The 11,648-nt window shown below is 37.5% G+C and overlaps 1 protein-coding gene across 1 annotated transcript in view; it reads right to left on the bottom strand.

Moving 5' to 3' along the window:
* Positions 1 to 264: 264 nt before the first annotated feature.
* Positions 265 to 11,648, bottom strand: part of LOC145771321 (MAM and LDL-receptor class A domain-containing protein 2-like) — a 34,960-nt gene continuing 23,576 nt past the window's right edge. Inside the window, exons 14-29 of the mRNA XM_082583068.1 lie at positions 10,913 to 11,053; positions 9,729 to 9,857; positions 9,046 to 9,182; positions 8,456 to 8,555; positions 8,194 to 8,331; positions 7,813 to 7,914; positions 7,402 to 7,580; positions 7,050 to 7,248; positions 5,347 to 5,477; positions 4,175 to 4,977; positions 3,726 to 3,822; positions 3,138 to 3,241; positions 2,699 to 2,848; positions 1,896 to 2,014; positions 888 to 1,021; positions 265 to 643 (exon numbers count right to left, since the gene is read on the bottom strand). Coding sequence (XP_082439194.1) covers positions 470 to 643; positions 888 to 1,021; positions 1,896 to 2,014; positions 2,699 to 2,848; positions 3,138 to 3,241; positions 3,726 to 3,822; positions 4,175 to 4,977; positions 5,347 to 5,477; positions 7,050 to 7,248; positions 7,402 to 7,580; positions 7,813 to 7,914; positions 8,194 to 8,331; positions 8,456 to 8,555; positions 9,046 to 9,182; positions 9,729 to 9,857; positions 10,913 to 11,053 — 2,837 coding nt within the window. The 3' untranslated portion in view covers positions 265 to 469. The remainder of the gene's footprint in view (positions 644 to 887; positions 1,022 to 1,895; positions 2,015 to 2,698; positions 2,849 to 3,137; positions 3,242 to 3,725; positions 3,823 to 4,174; positions 4,978 to 5,346; positions 5,478 to 7,049; positions 7,249 to 7,401; positions 7,581 to 7,812; positions 7,915 to 8,193; positions 8,332 to 8,455; positions 8,556 to 9,045; positions 9,183 to 9,728; positions 9,858 to 10,912; positions 11,054 to 11,648) is intronic.

The raw sequence follows: 11,648 nt of genomic DNA, 5'->3' as shown, positions 1-11,648 counted from the left end.
AACATCTGTCAATGCCTCAAACAAACTATAGTTTCTCAAAATTAATTTTTTAGATTCGATATTGCATATGATCATCTATATTTTGCCTGCTTTCATCCAGATCCAACTAACTTATGCATTGTTTTCAATGACACGTTATCGTGTCTGATCAATTCAAAGAAAAGTTTTTTATTTTTAACTTTGAACTCCGATGTTCTTGTAGCAGTTTTGAACCTGTAACTTGTAAGTTTCCCTGAGCAGTATCATCTTTCATATGATATGCACATGAACTTTATTGTATTTACACACTTGGCAGAGCGTGATATTTGAAAAACTCATTTATTTTTGTTAAAACCAAAATAAATAGAATATCAACAACACGCATTTGAAACAAGCAAAAAAGATAATGAAATGGACGTGTAAAAATAAAGCGAAAAAAACATTCCTTTTTTACACAAAAGGCAAGCGCTTGCAAAGTTAACTGAAGTATTCATGTGCATGTCTCTGATTGACTTATTATCCTCCCTATCCAATCCATGTAGCTTTGGAGTCTTGTGTAAACCCCTGGAATTCCGATCTGGCATCTGTCATCTCCCCAGCTTGTAATTCCAACTAAATAAGCTGTGTTGTTTCTCTGGCATATTAACGGACCACCGGAGTCCCCCTGAAATCAAAACAAACTGTTCAAGCGCATGTATTGTTACACAAGTCCCAGCGATAAATGATTTGGATTTTACTATAGTGTAAATTAAGACTTTGATACTTTTACAGGGCCCAACCAATCAGCAAAACAACACGAGTTTAATGTAATTTGAAAACACAAAAAATGGCCAAAGATCTGGGAATTTTTAAATCGTAGATTACTGTAAGCCACAGAATAGAACTAAAAGGCAAGTCAGCTGTCTCACCCTGCATGTGTTAGCCCCAGTACCACCGGCACAGAACATTGAGTCATGAATTGTCGGTGTGAAAGTCTGTTGGCAAACCTCTCGAGTAGTGATAGGGACTTCTCCTTGTCGTAATACTCTTTCAACTCCAAGGTCTGTAAGAAAAAATTTAATTATACTTTGAATATCAAAAGAATTAGCCTGGGATTGTTCGAAAGAAGTTTTAAGTACGGTAACTTAAGTTTCATTCAGTAAATGGGCTGAAAAATTCTAATATTAAGCTACTATAGTTAATGTACTTTACTTCAGTAGGCCGATTGATCAAATGCTCAAGTGCAAGCATTGGCAACCATGTTTGTGTTACAGAGCAAATGTAAATATAGCGGATCTACTGGTAAAGGTGAGTCCCATACTTGATCCAAGCATCGGGGATAAGATAAGGTTCTCATTATACTAAGCCTTCGGCAATAACGAGAATAGGGTGGCCAGTTCCTTTCTCTCAGCCGCCTTTCCTTCAGCAACTAAGCCCACCCTATTTATTACACCCTGGGTAGAGGTGAGGTTTATGAAAATGTCATACTTTTAAAAGCAAGTTATTAGCTTGTTAGCGAGTGGTTTACCCACGCCAGCACCTGTGGCTCAGTGGTTATCACCTTCGGCTCTGGTGCTGGTAGCCCTGGGTTCGATTCCAGGTCGGGTCATACCAAAGACTTTAAAAAAGGTACCGATTGTGTTCTATCTTGCATAACGCAGTGAGGATAAATCGGGTAATAATCTGGTGACATATCACCCTCTTCCAATCTGCCTTGAGCCAGCATGGAAGCAGTACGTTCATAAAATCACATGGAACCCTGTCAAGTAACCCATGTTGATGCACAATCTGCTGCAAGCGGAGATAGCGAATGATTTTTACCCACGTTCCCCCGTTAGTTGAGCCTCTGTTTACTCCCTTCATTAAGTTGCAAGCTTATCTCATCCAAACGATATTTACTTTTAAATTCAAGATTTACTTTTACATTTTTTTCTCACCGTCTATGTTTGTTCCTCCCCACCCAGTGACAGCACAAACATGGCCCGTTGAAAATCTCGGCTCATCAGGCGTCAACAAGCAAGCTGGTTGCACTGCATCGTTGGTACGAGCTGGATATCTGCAACAATCAAAAACGTGAAAACCTGCCCAGCTGTAGAGATTCACCCCAGTCTCAAATGTCTGCTCTATCGTATGTAGAATTCAAAGTTTTGTGAATGTACTTGAAACGTAATAGATTGTACCAATTGAAATGCAACAATTTTGATTGTTTTTCGAAATGAAAAGAAACCGAGAGAAAGAGTTTTCCGTCCAACAAAATATCTCTATATTAAACAGCCTTGCTGAATGTGTGATGACAATACGACGATTTAGATTTATTGTAAATCAAGAAAAGTTTTCACAATTTTATGAAGAGAGGTTTGACACTAATCTTAATAGATCATCTATATTCGGATTCACTATTACGAAACTGCTGATTACCGGATGCCCATTATCCTCATGTTCATCAACCAGAACGGATCGATGGGGATTTTATAATTAAGCTCCGAAAAATGTTTCCAGGCTCCAAACAAGTCAACAAACGTTAAATCAAAATATAAGAGTCTCCCACAAGTCAGCAGTTGTGAACTGAGCAAGTGACAACTGAGCTAGCAACATTTGAGCAAGTGACTAAAGTTGGTAAATTATGAAACTGAGCAAGCCGCCTACTGAAGTTCAGTTCACTTGCCACACTTGGCATGCAGATCGCATGTTTTATCAGTGATTTAGTGAATATTGAAAACGTTATTTGATGGAGTCTTACTTCAGTTTTACAAGAGCTATATCTCCCACAAGATCTTCAGAGAACCTATACGCCTGGTTGACATAGACTGCCTCAACTTTCATCTCTTGTTCGGTACCTTCATCTTCATAGAGGTCATGATCTCCCAAGACCACAATATGAACATTTCCTCTGTAGAAAGACAACGTAGAACTTTTTAAACAATAACCATTGAAAGTTAGCAAGGATGTTTATGCAAATAAAGTTTTTTTTAAGTGTTGTGCAATAGTTTCATTGATCAGAAATATGTTACCTCAGAAACCAAACACAAAAACTAACAAAACAAAAACTAAACCTAAAATACCCAATTTCAATATTTGTGATCTAGGCGTCCCAACTTTATAAAAATGAACGTAAACCCGCATACAACAAATGCAAAGTAACTGCAGATTCTTATACAGTATTTATAGCCATCACTTACAAAGTAGGGCAGTGTGCTGCAGTTGCAACCCAGTATCGGTCAATCAAAGTTCCACCACAAAAGTAGTAAGAGTCTGTGTGCGAATCAGTGATGTAGTACGCAGCCTGCAAGAAACACTTGCTAAAGTCTTGGTTGCATATAAACTGCCGGAATGACCCGTTTCGGTGAGTCTGATTCGGTGAGTCCGATTCGGTGAGTCCGATCCCTTAACGGGGGATTTTTTCATTTTTTTTAAGTTAATGGGTACCGTAGCCTAATTATCATTGCCGTTTTAGGGTTAGAGGTTAGGAGTTAGGGTTAGGGGTTAGAGGATAGGAACTCACCGAATAGTAGCAGACCCTATAACTGCACATTGTTTTACGTTTGGCCATTGACCTGTAGGCTACTTGACGAACTTGCATGACATACGAGCAGGCACAATCCTAATTTTCTAAAATACTGGAAAACAAGTGCTTCAGTAGCAGCCTAAGTATTTGTTTGTAGCAAGCAAGGTTACAAAACTAAAAATCCATCATAAAAAATTCGCTTGTTTAATTAAAGGCATTGTAAGTAAATCATTTTTAAATTAGATCGACTCCGGAATGTTACCTGCCATGGCCAGCTGTTGCGTTTCGTTTCGAAACCGCCAGTAATTTTAAGTTGTATGTCAATGACTCTGCGCTTGATTCGATCGACCAAACCCTCCCTGCAAAAAAGAAGATCAATCTCAATAAATGCATATTCCCGTGACATTGCATCACGAAGAGTTTTGTTGGAGTCAACGTTTGTCTAACAACATTGACCATGCAGACAGTTTCATTTCACTTGTGGACTAATGTATACCGTACGAGGTATAGGATTCACATAATAAACCACTTTACAGTGCTGTAGACTATAATTAGGTTGTCAAACATGAGTATAAGTAGTTGGGCGATTCATTAAAGAATAGGCCTATTGTTTGTTTTTTTGAAAGTACTTGCAGGCTACACTGTTTAGTTTTCAGCGAGAAATCAATCTTTTCATAAAAAATTTCATTACACAACTGTATTTGTTCCTACCTTTTCGTTTCTTCTTTTTCTTCCTCCTCTTTTTCACGCTTCTTGGATCGTCCTCGGATGCGGTTCCACTGTGTTTTTGAAATGGGCATTGCTCCTCGTGGACGTCCTCTGATCGGTCTGAAAGATCTGTTGTTTATTCGAATCGGCAAAATGGGACGATAAGGTCTAAACGAACCCCACGGTCTTCGTCGAACGGGTTGTGCTGGTCTTCCGGGCTTTATGATGCGTGTCAGTGGGAATCGGGCTTGCTGCTTTTTATTTCTTTTTTCTTCTTTCGATTTAGCGTTCTCTTTTTCTTCGTCCTCTCTTTCATGTTGTTGCTCTTCTTCGTTGTTTGTCTCAAGATCTTTTTGTTCATTTTCTTTTTTGTTTTCTTCTTCTGTTTCCACATCAACATCCGACTCTTCTTCATTATCTTTTTCTTCTTCATCATCAATCTGAGAAACTTGCTGTGTAATTTGAGGAGAGGTTTTACTTTCGTTGACGTACATTGTGGTTTCCTGGGTCTCTTCGGTTGGTCTAGTACTAGTTTCGCTCACTCCTGTTCTATTCTTGTTTGTGCGAAGAAGCCGCGCTCGCATCGAATAACGATTTCCTGCGCCGGGAGTTTCTCGCTTGACCCTTTTAATGATTTCTACATTGTTTAGTCGTGTAGCATTAGAAGGTAGCGATCCTTCTTCAATGACATCGACGTCAAGACGCTGTTGGTGGAACCAGACCGGTCTCGGATGTTGGAATCTGTTCTTTTGATCATCCCTGATCACTAAGACGCGACGAAACAATCCTCGCAGTTGTGAAGATTTCTATATTGGAAATATTTAAAATTACTGTACCTTTATATTAGTGATAGGTCTAATGATCTATGTTCAGGATGTAGCTCACAATAGGTTACTGTACTAGTTTGATTACACGTCCACTCATTAAAATATTCATCCATTCGAGGTTCATTTATCACGATACGAATTATTAATTTTGTCATTTTAAGCTGTGGCCTTGAAGGTAATGCAAAACGTTTTATTCACCTTGCGTTAAAGACACAGGTCAAAAGTTAATAAGAATAATTATCAGTTCCTTGTCGGGTGACTTTTTCTATCAGTAGGCTACATTCATTTTCGAAAGCACAAATTTACCAAGAAAGATGACAGAACACAATCGCTAGTAAATGTACTTACACTTCCGGTCTGGTGTTTGGGTTGGTATCTATCTGGGCCGAGTGGAGAGGTCACAACTTGGGTGGTTCCTACGTGTGTGGTCCTTCCGAACTTTGAACTTGTGTTCGGTCTGAAGCGAGCTTTTCCACAACCTGTTAAATCAAGCTGTTTATATCATTGGACCAAAAGAAAGTTTGTTTGATTAATTATTCACCTTGTTGTTTTATCAATCCAAAAAGCGATAGATTTCTAAGACCAATTTAATTTGTTTCAAGTAAACAAATAAATTGTGAATATGCTGCCATTTCGGGATTTTAAGCACATATCTTTGTGGCAAGAAAGAGCAAGCGTAGGAAGGCTAAAGCGAAACCAAGGCCTACATTTACAATGAACATGCAGCATTTGTAACGCGCAATACCAAAGAGCAAGGGCCCAGTTTTCAGATTTAAACTTTCAGGGGTCGAGGCTATCCACCTGTCAGTGTGACCCCGAATGTCCCGTGTAACACACAGACGCTACTAAACTAAGAAGAAAGGGTTTTCTCAGAAAACAGCATGAAAATCAATCGCACACTCCTGGGGAAAGGATTATGTTATATATTGAAACCATGCTTGTGGTGTAGGTTGCATTGTTGATGTAAAACTGCATGGCGTCAAGGCGTTAATTTTTGTTTTTCAATAAATGGTGCGCAAGACAAACTGTGGCTTTCATGAAGTTGGAGGAATGAAAAAGCTGAGTTCATGATTGGAAAATGTTAAAATAAGACAAACCAGAAATTGAAGCGGACATTTACATACTAAAAAAAATTTCTCGAAATCTTTATTTACGGTAAATAAATCTCACGAATTGTGTAAATGCGTGGAAAGCACTGTCGCAGTTTGAAACCAACAATCTAAAATAGCAAATAGCTTGGCGTGTCAAAAGTGCGGCGCGGATTTCATGCGCCACGAGCGTGGGATGGATTAACCAAACAACAAAAGTTATCAGAAAAACGTATCTGTCTTTGAAAATCTTTGCCAATTGAAAAAACGTTGACTACAATTAAGTGTAAAATTGCTATACACTCCCATAGCCACATTCTTTATGGAGAAAGGTGTAGTAGAAGGCTATTATTGTTCTATCGAATCCAAAGACTATTTGCAACCTCAGTGGTCAAGTGAGTTTACATAAGAACAAGATAAAGCTATAAACACCAAATCGTGTTGTATTTGCAATTGCATGATATTGAAATTACTTTTTATGATTGACAGTAATTAAATGTTTTGTTTGTGTTCAATGTAAATACTCAGCTTACATGAGAATATTATATGAAATGGATGTTGATTTAATGATGCTTTCGTCTTGCATCACACAAAATGTGAGGTGTTAACAACACCCAGAGAGTCGGATAAGTATAAAAGAAATGACCGCAAGTCGCATTGTACATGATGGATTCAAACCAAAACATATCAATTTTGATGTTTGATGTAGGCCTAATGGTGTAATTGCTTTCAATTGAGCTTTTTCTTTCTACAAGACAACAAGAATGGATAAGGTCCCTGCCTACGCTGAAAAAATTGAATATTTTCTCGAAAAATCAGATGAAAAAAGTTGATAATGTTTGCAATGAACAAATCCAACAGCAAATAAATAATCAACAAAACAGCAAGCAACTAAATATTTCACAAGATTTTCTCCTCAAAAATCATATTCTCGTGTGTGTTTGCTCAACATTGGGATCTCACCGTCGCAAAATGATTCGTCGCTTCCATCCCCGCAATCGTCTATGCCGTCACATCGGGCCGAGCTTGGCACGCAGAAGAAGTTGCCGCAACGAAATACGTCAGGCCCGCAGCAAGTGGGACATTCCCCGTCAGAAATGGTGACGTCATCGATGGCTATGTCTCCCTGATAACCGGCGCCTCTTACTCCTTCAAAAATGATCTAAGAAAAAAAAGATCTTCAACAGTTGCATCAAAATGCGAAAGAACGCTGATGAATTATTTTGATAAAAGTTAATTTACAATTTTTTTTAATACTATCAGTCAAAGAAAGCTAATGGCATTCCTTTGGCATTTCTAAATACGATTTTCTTACTTGGAAAGGAGAACTATCTTGAATGTTGACCTTCGCATGTAACCATTGATTGCCCTCATCTTCATTTTGATACCACAGCGGAGAGTTTTGTATATTGTTAGTATGCACATTTCGTTTGTAAACATTCAGGGCACCAATATCTACTCCGTAACTGTGATACCAAAACTGTAGACACTTGCCTGAAAAAAAAAAAGCAATGCTACTATGAAAACGCATTATTTTAGGTTTGTAAGTTTAGTTTTTAATTTATCAAATAGTATTTTCAAATCCAAAACAAAAAGTTGTTTAGCGTGGACACAAATTGTTCTTCATTCGATAACTTTCTTATACCAAGACATAACTCAGTAAATTGTATTCATTAGTCGTTTACTTATTGAAAAACTGGCTTTGTTTTACAGTAGGGCGACTTACTTCCACTGCTATCGGGTAGAACGACTGGACTGATCAACCGAGCGCTGTCTCCAATCTCTCGAGGGCTGGAAGTTTCAATAAATAAAAAGCTTCCTTCGTCAGCTGTAGAAAACATTTTCAATAAATGAAGCCAAGTGTCAATGACGAAAGCATTCAATGATAAATTCTGAAGATAAATGCATTCAATGATAAATTCTACAGTAGGAATGTAAAACGAGAAATTGAAACCTACTTTTATTTTTTAATTTATTGATATAGTGGAAAACCCAATAGGTGTTTGAATTTTGAAAGTGTCAAATAATCAACTAAAGCACAGAACAAAATATTATTTTATGGAGGTAGTGTGGTGATTACGATTACTAACAAATCAGTGAGGATTACTTCTGTATGTGTGATCGTGCTGAGGGCCAGTGCCTGAGGTGGGGGTCTCTAGTTGAGACCTTGTCCAGTCAAAGTCATCTCGACGAAGATCTTGTTTCCATCCGCACAATCCCGTTTGGAAGGTGCAATCGAAAACAGCTGCAAACAATATATTTCAAATTTAGTTCCATAAATTGTTAAATTAAAGTCAAAACGCAAACAAACGACAGATATACACGTTTAGGCTGATGACTTCATTGCTATTTTTACTTAATCCACTCACGACATTCGCCTTCTTCCAGTGCCACGTCATCAACAGCAATGTCACCTTTCCAGCCATCACCACGTACAGCTTCTATGATGATTCTAGAGTCCCCTGCCTCCTGCAAGTTACATGGGTAATTGACTCATCGGCTTGATAACTATGTATGACTCAGTTTCAGTTTCAACCATTTATTATACATTAAGACAAACGAGGAACAGAAAATAACAAAAATACCAAAAGTTGGTCAAAGTTAAGTCGATTAACATTCAAATAAAAAGTTTTGATTAGTGTTAAGGCCAGTATATCATAATGAGGTTAAAATGCTAAGCGGAGTTTATTGTGTACACGAAACCACAAGTAATTACACTGGGTTAGTAAGATAAGTCAAATGAGCAGCTGTGAGCAGTGAATCAGCGCAAACGAAAAGCATATCACACGTATCATGCTCACACACAAAGACATGAAAAAGATACACACACAAGGCCGTATATATTACCTGTGACCCATCAAAAAGGCCCAATTGTGTGGGCTTGTGCTTCACGTTGAAGGCTGTTGCCGAAAGCGCATTTACAAAACTTTTTCACTCAGAGAGATGAACATTTTCTTACCAATAATGTCAAGTAAATTTGCCTCCACATGTTTCCTTGTTCTCCTTCTACCCTCCACAACTCGTGCTCCACTTGTTGATGGACAACCGCATCATCTCGTGTGGTGAAGGTTTGAAGAATGGACAGAGTCCCAGTGTCTAAAGATAAACAACTTATTAAAAAAATTAACAACTTCCTTTCATCTGTGACTTAAAGCTAAAATGTGATGGAGCATAACCTTAATTAGCAGTGGACAACAGCCATCATACAAGCTTTTACATGCTTATCTAAAAGTTGAACCATAGACAAACAAAACAAAGTAAGTTTAGCGGGTTTAACATGTAACCTTTTTTTTTATTACAACAAGATATAACATAATTAAAAAAAAATCAACTCAAACGTTTTCGACACGTACGTGTGTCCTCATCAGAAATTACTTAAATCTGCAATATACATAAAATGAAAATTATAAGATAAATCTGACTATGCACTATTGAAGATTTAAGCAATTTCTGATGAGGACACTTCCTGATGAGGACATAGTAATAAAACATGTTAAAAACACGCTAAAGTTACATTGTTTTGTTTGTCTATGGTTCAACAAAGCAAACTCTCTACCAAAGCTTTATTATCTAAAAGTGCAGGTTGGTTTTGTAAGACAAAGAAAAATCATTACGAAAGATCTATCACGTCATGGAACTCACGATTTCCGCGCATGTGATACCACAACGAGAGACAAACAGGATCCGTGATTTTGAAACTTGGGCTCCGGATGCGGGCTGTGTCGTTTGTTAGCCGTGGTCTTGATGTTTCGATGTACGCGAATTGTCCTCCTGGTAAAATTATTGCACAATAAGTTGTGGATGTTGTTTGCAAGTTGGTTGTTAAGGGCGTTTGAAACGTTCTTCTTCAGCTGCATTGCTTGAACCAGGCATCGACGGCCTCGGATAAATAATTAAGCCATGTAGGCCTATTTGTATGATATGTTGTAAATTGATAATAAAATGCGCGTATTCATATGATAGTAAAATAAATCCAACATAAAAGAGTTTTGCTTGTTTTGAACACTCCTTAAGCCTTAATTTTGGAAATCTACGAAAAATTAGCAAAAAAAATTGAGAATCGAAATAATTCTAAATATACAGCAGTTTCATTTAAACATCTCTGTTAATTTGATTACAATTTACAAATCAAAAAACCACTAAGATCTTGGCTTTCCAAACAAAAATGCGATCGATAACTGAAAGTAGTACTCTTTGCCCAATGGAAAAAGTTACTTCTGCAATAATGATTGTAAGCGACACTACAAAAAAATTCTTTGAAAGCCAAAACAATTTAACAAGATAACCTCCAAGGCACTGTGAAAACTTGGTTTGGTGTTTGCATCTTACAATCACTGAAAAACCAAGCAAAACCAAATGCCATACATGCCAACAGTACGCATCAACTTGAAGCAAAGTGATCAGCACAAGAAGTAGTCTAGACATTTTTCGCTTTTGCAGCATGAGATCTGACTTTATGATAATATGCAGCCAGCTTTCCCATTTTTGTGCATGTCTAAATGTTGTGACCTATCACCATTGTGGAAACCATGTTGGTTTAGCTCAGTAGTCTATCTATTAACTATTATGAATCACTGAAACACAGGGTTTTTACAGGAAAAGCTGGAGTAGCCTACCATCTGGAACTTTTGCTATACTGGATCTTCTGGTTTTCGGCGATGTTGAACCCGCATTTATAACAGTGTTGATATTGTTGTTCCAGCATTTTTATTTTTGATTGAAAAAATTGATTGAAAACAATAAATTGAGCAGATAAAACAGACTTAAAGATGTGCCAGAACATCAATAAAAACATTTCCTTATACAAAAAAGGTTATTCAACATACCCCCTGTATGATCCTCGCTAGGTCCTGTCACTGGGGATGGGGTGCGACCAGTTGAAGAGACCGTAAAATCAAAGTTGTCATCATGCATCTGATTCCAGTTGCAGAGGGTGGAGTCATCAAAGTTGCAACCAATGCGTTGATCTAAACAACAAATTGTTAAATAGCCCCTATCTACGCAACCATGATCTTATATAAAACATCATTCTATGTAATCCAGTGGAAGTATGTTGGAGATTATTTGCGATAATCTCTGGATTTGACCGAAGCAAAACAAACATTTCTGTATAAATTACTTTGGAGAAACATAAACAACTGTTTCATCAAACGCAATTTCAGTAGTTTCTTATGGAATACAGAGAGGAAAAGTACAATTTCATAACATGAACAAACACATTCGCTTTAGGCACAACATTGGTCATATTGCTTTCAATGACGTATTAAAGAGATTAACTTTGTGTTTTTCGGCTCGAAAACCACGACACAAAGTGGTACAAATCAGTGAACTAAAGCTGCTAACAGTGAAGTACATATATTATAATTATACTGTAGTTAAGTAACTTATGTTCAATTTTCTCTAAAGTAGTTTTAGATGATCAACAGCAGCGAACGTTGACGTAAAAAGAACAAGATTCACCCTTTACACGTTGTTTTTAAAATGATCTCTCTGTGAGTCCACACTATTGAGTTACTGTAGCCTACTATCTTATCACCCGGACTTAACCTTAATTTTTTTAGA

Source organism: Aplidium turbinatum, chromosome 5 (assembly GCF_918807975.1).
Source record: "Aplidium turbinatum chromosome 5, kaAplTurb1.1, whole genome shotgun sequence".
NCBI classification, from domain to species: Eukaryota; Metazoa; Chordata; class Ascidiacea; order Aplousobranchia; family Polyclinidae; genus Aplidium; species Aplidium turbinatum.
Note: the sequence above shows the minus strand (reverse complement) of the source record. Positions and strands in the feature narration are given on the sequence as shown.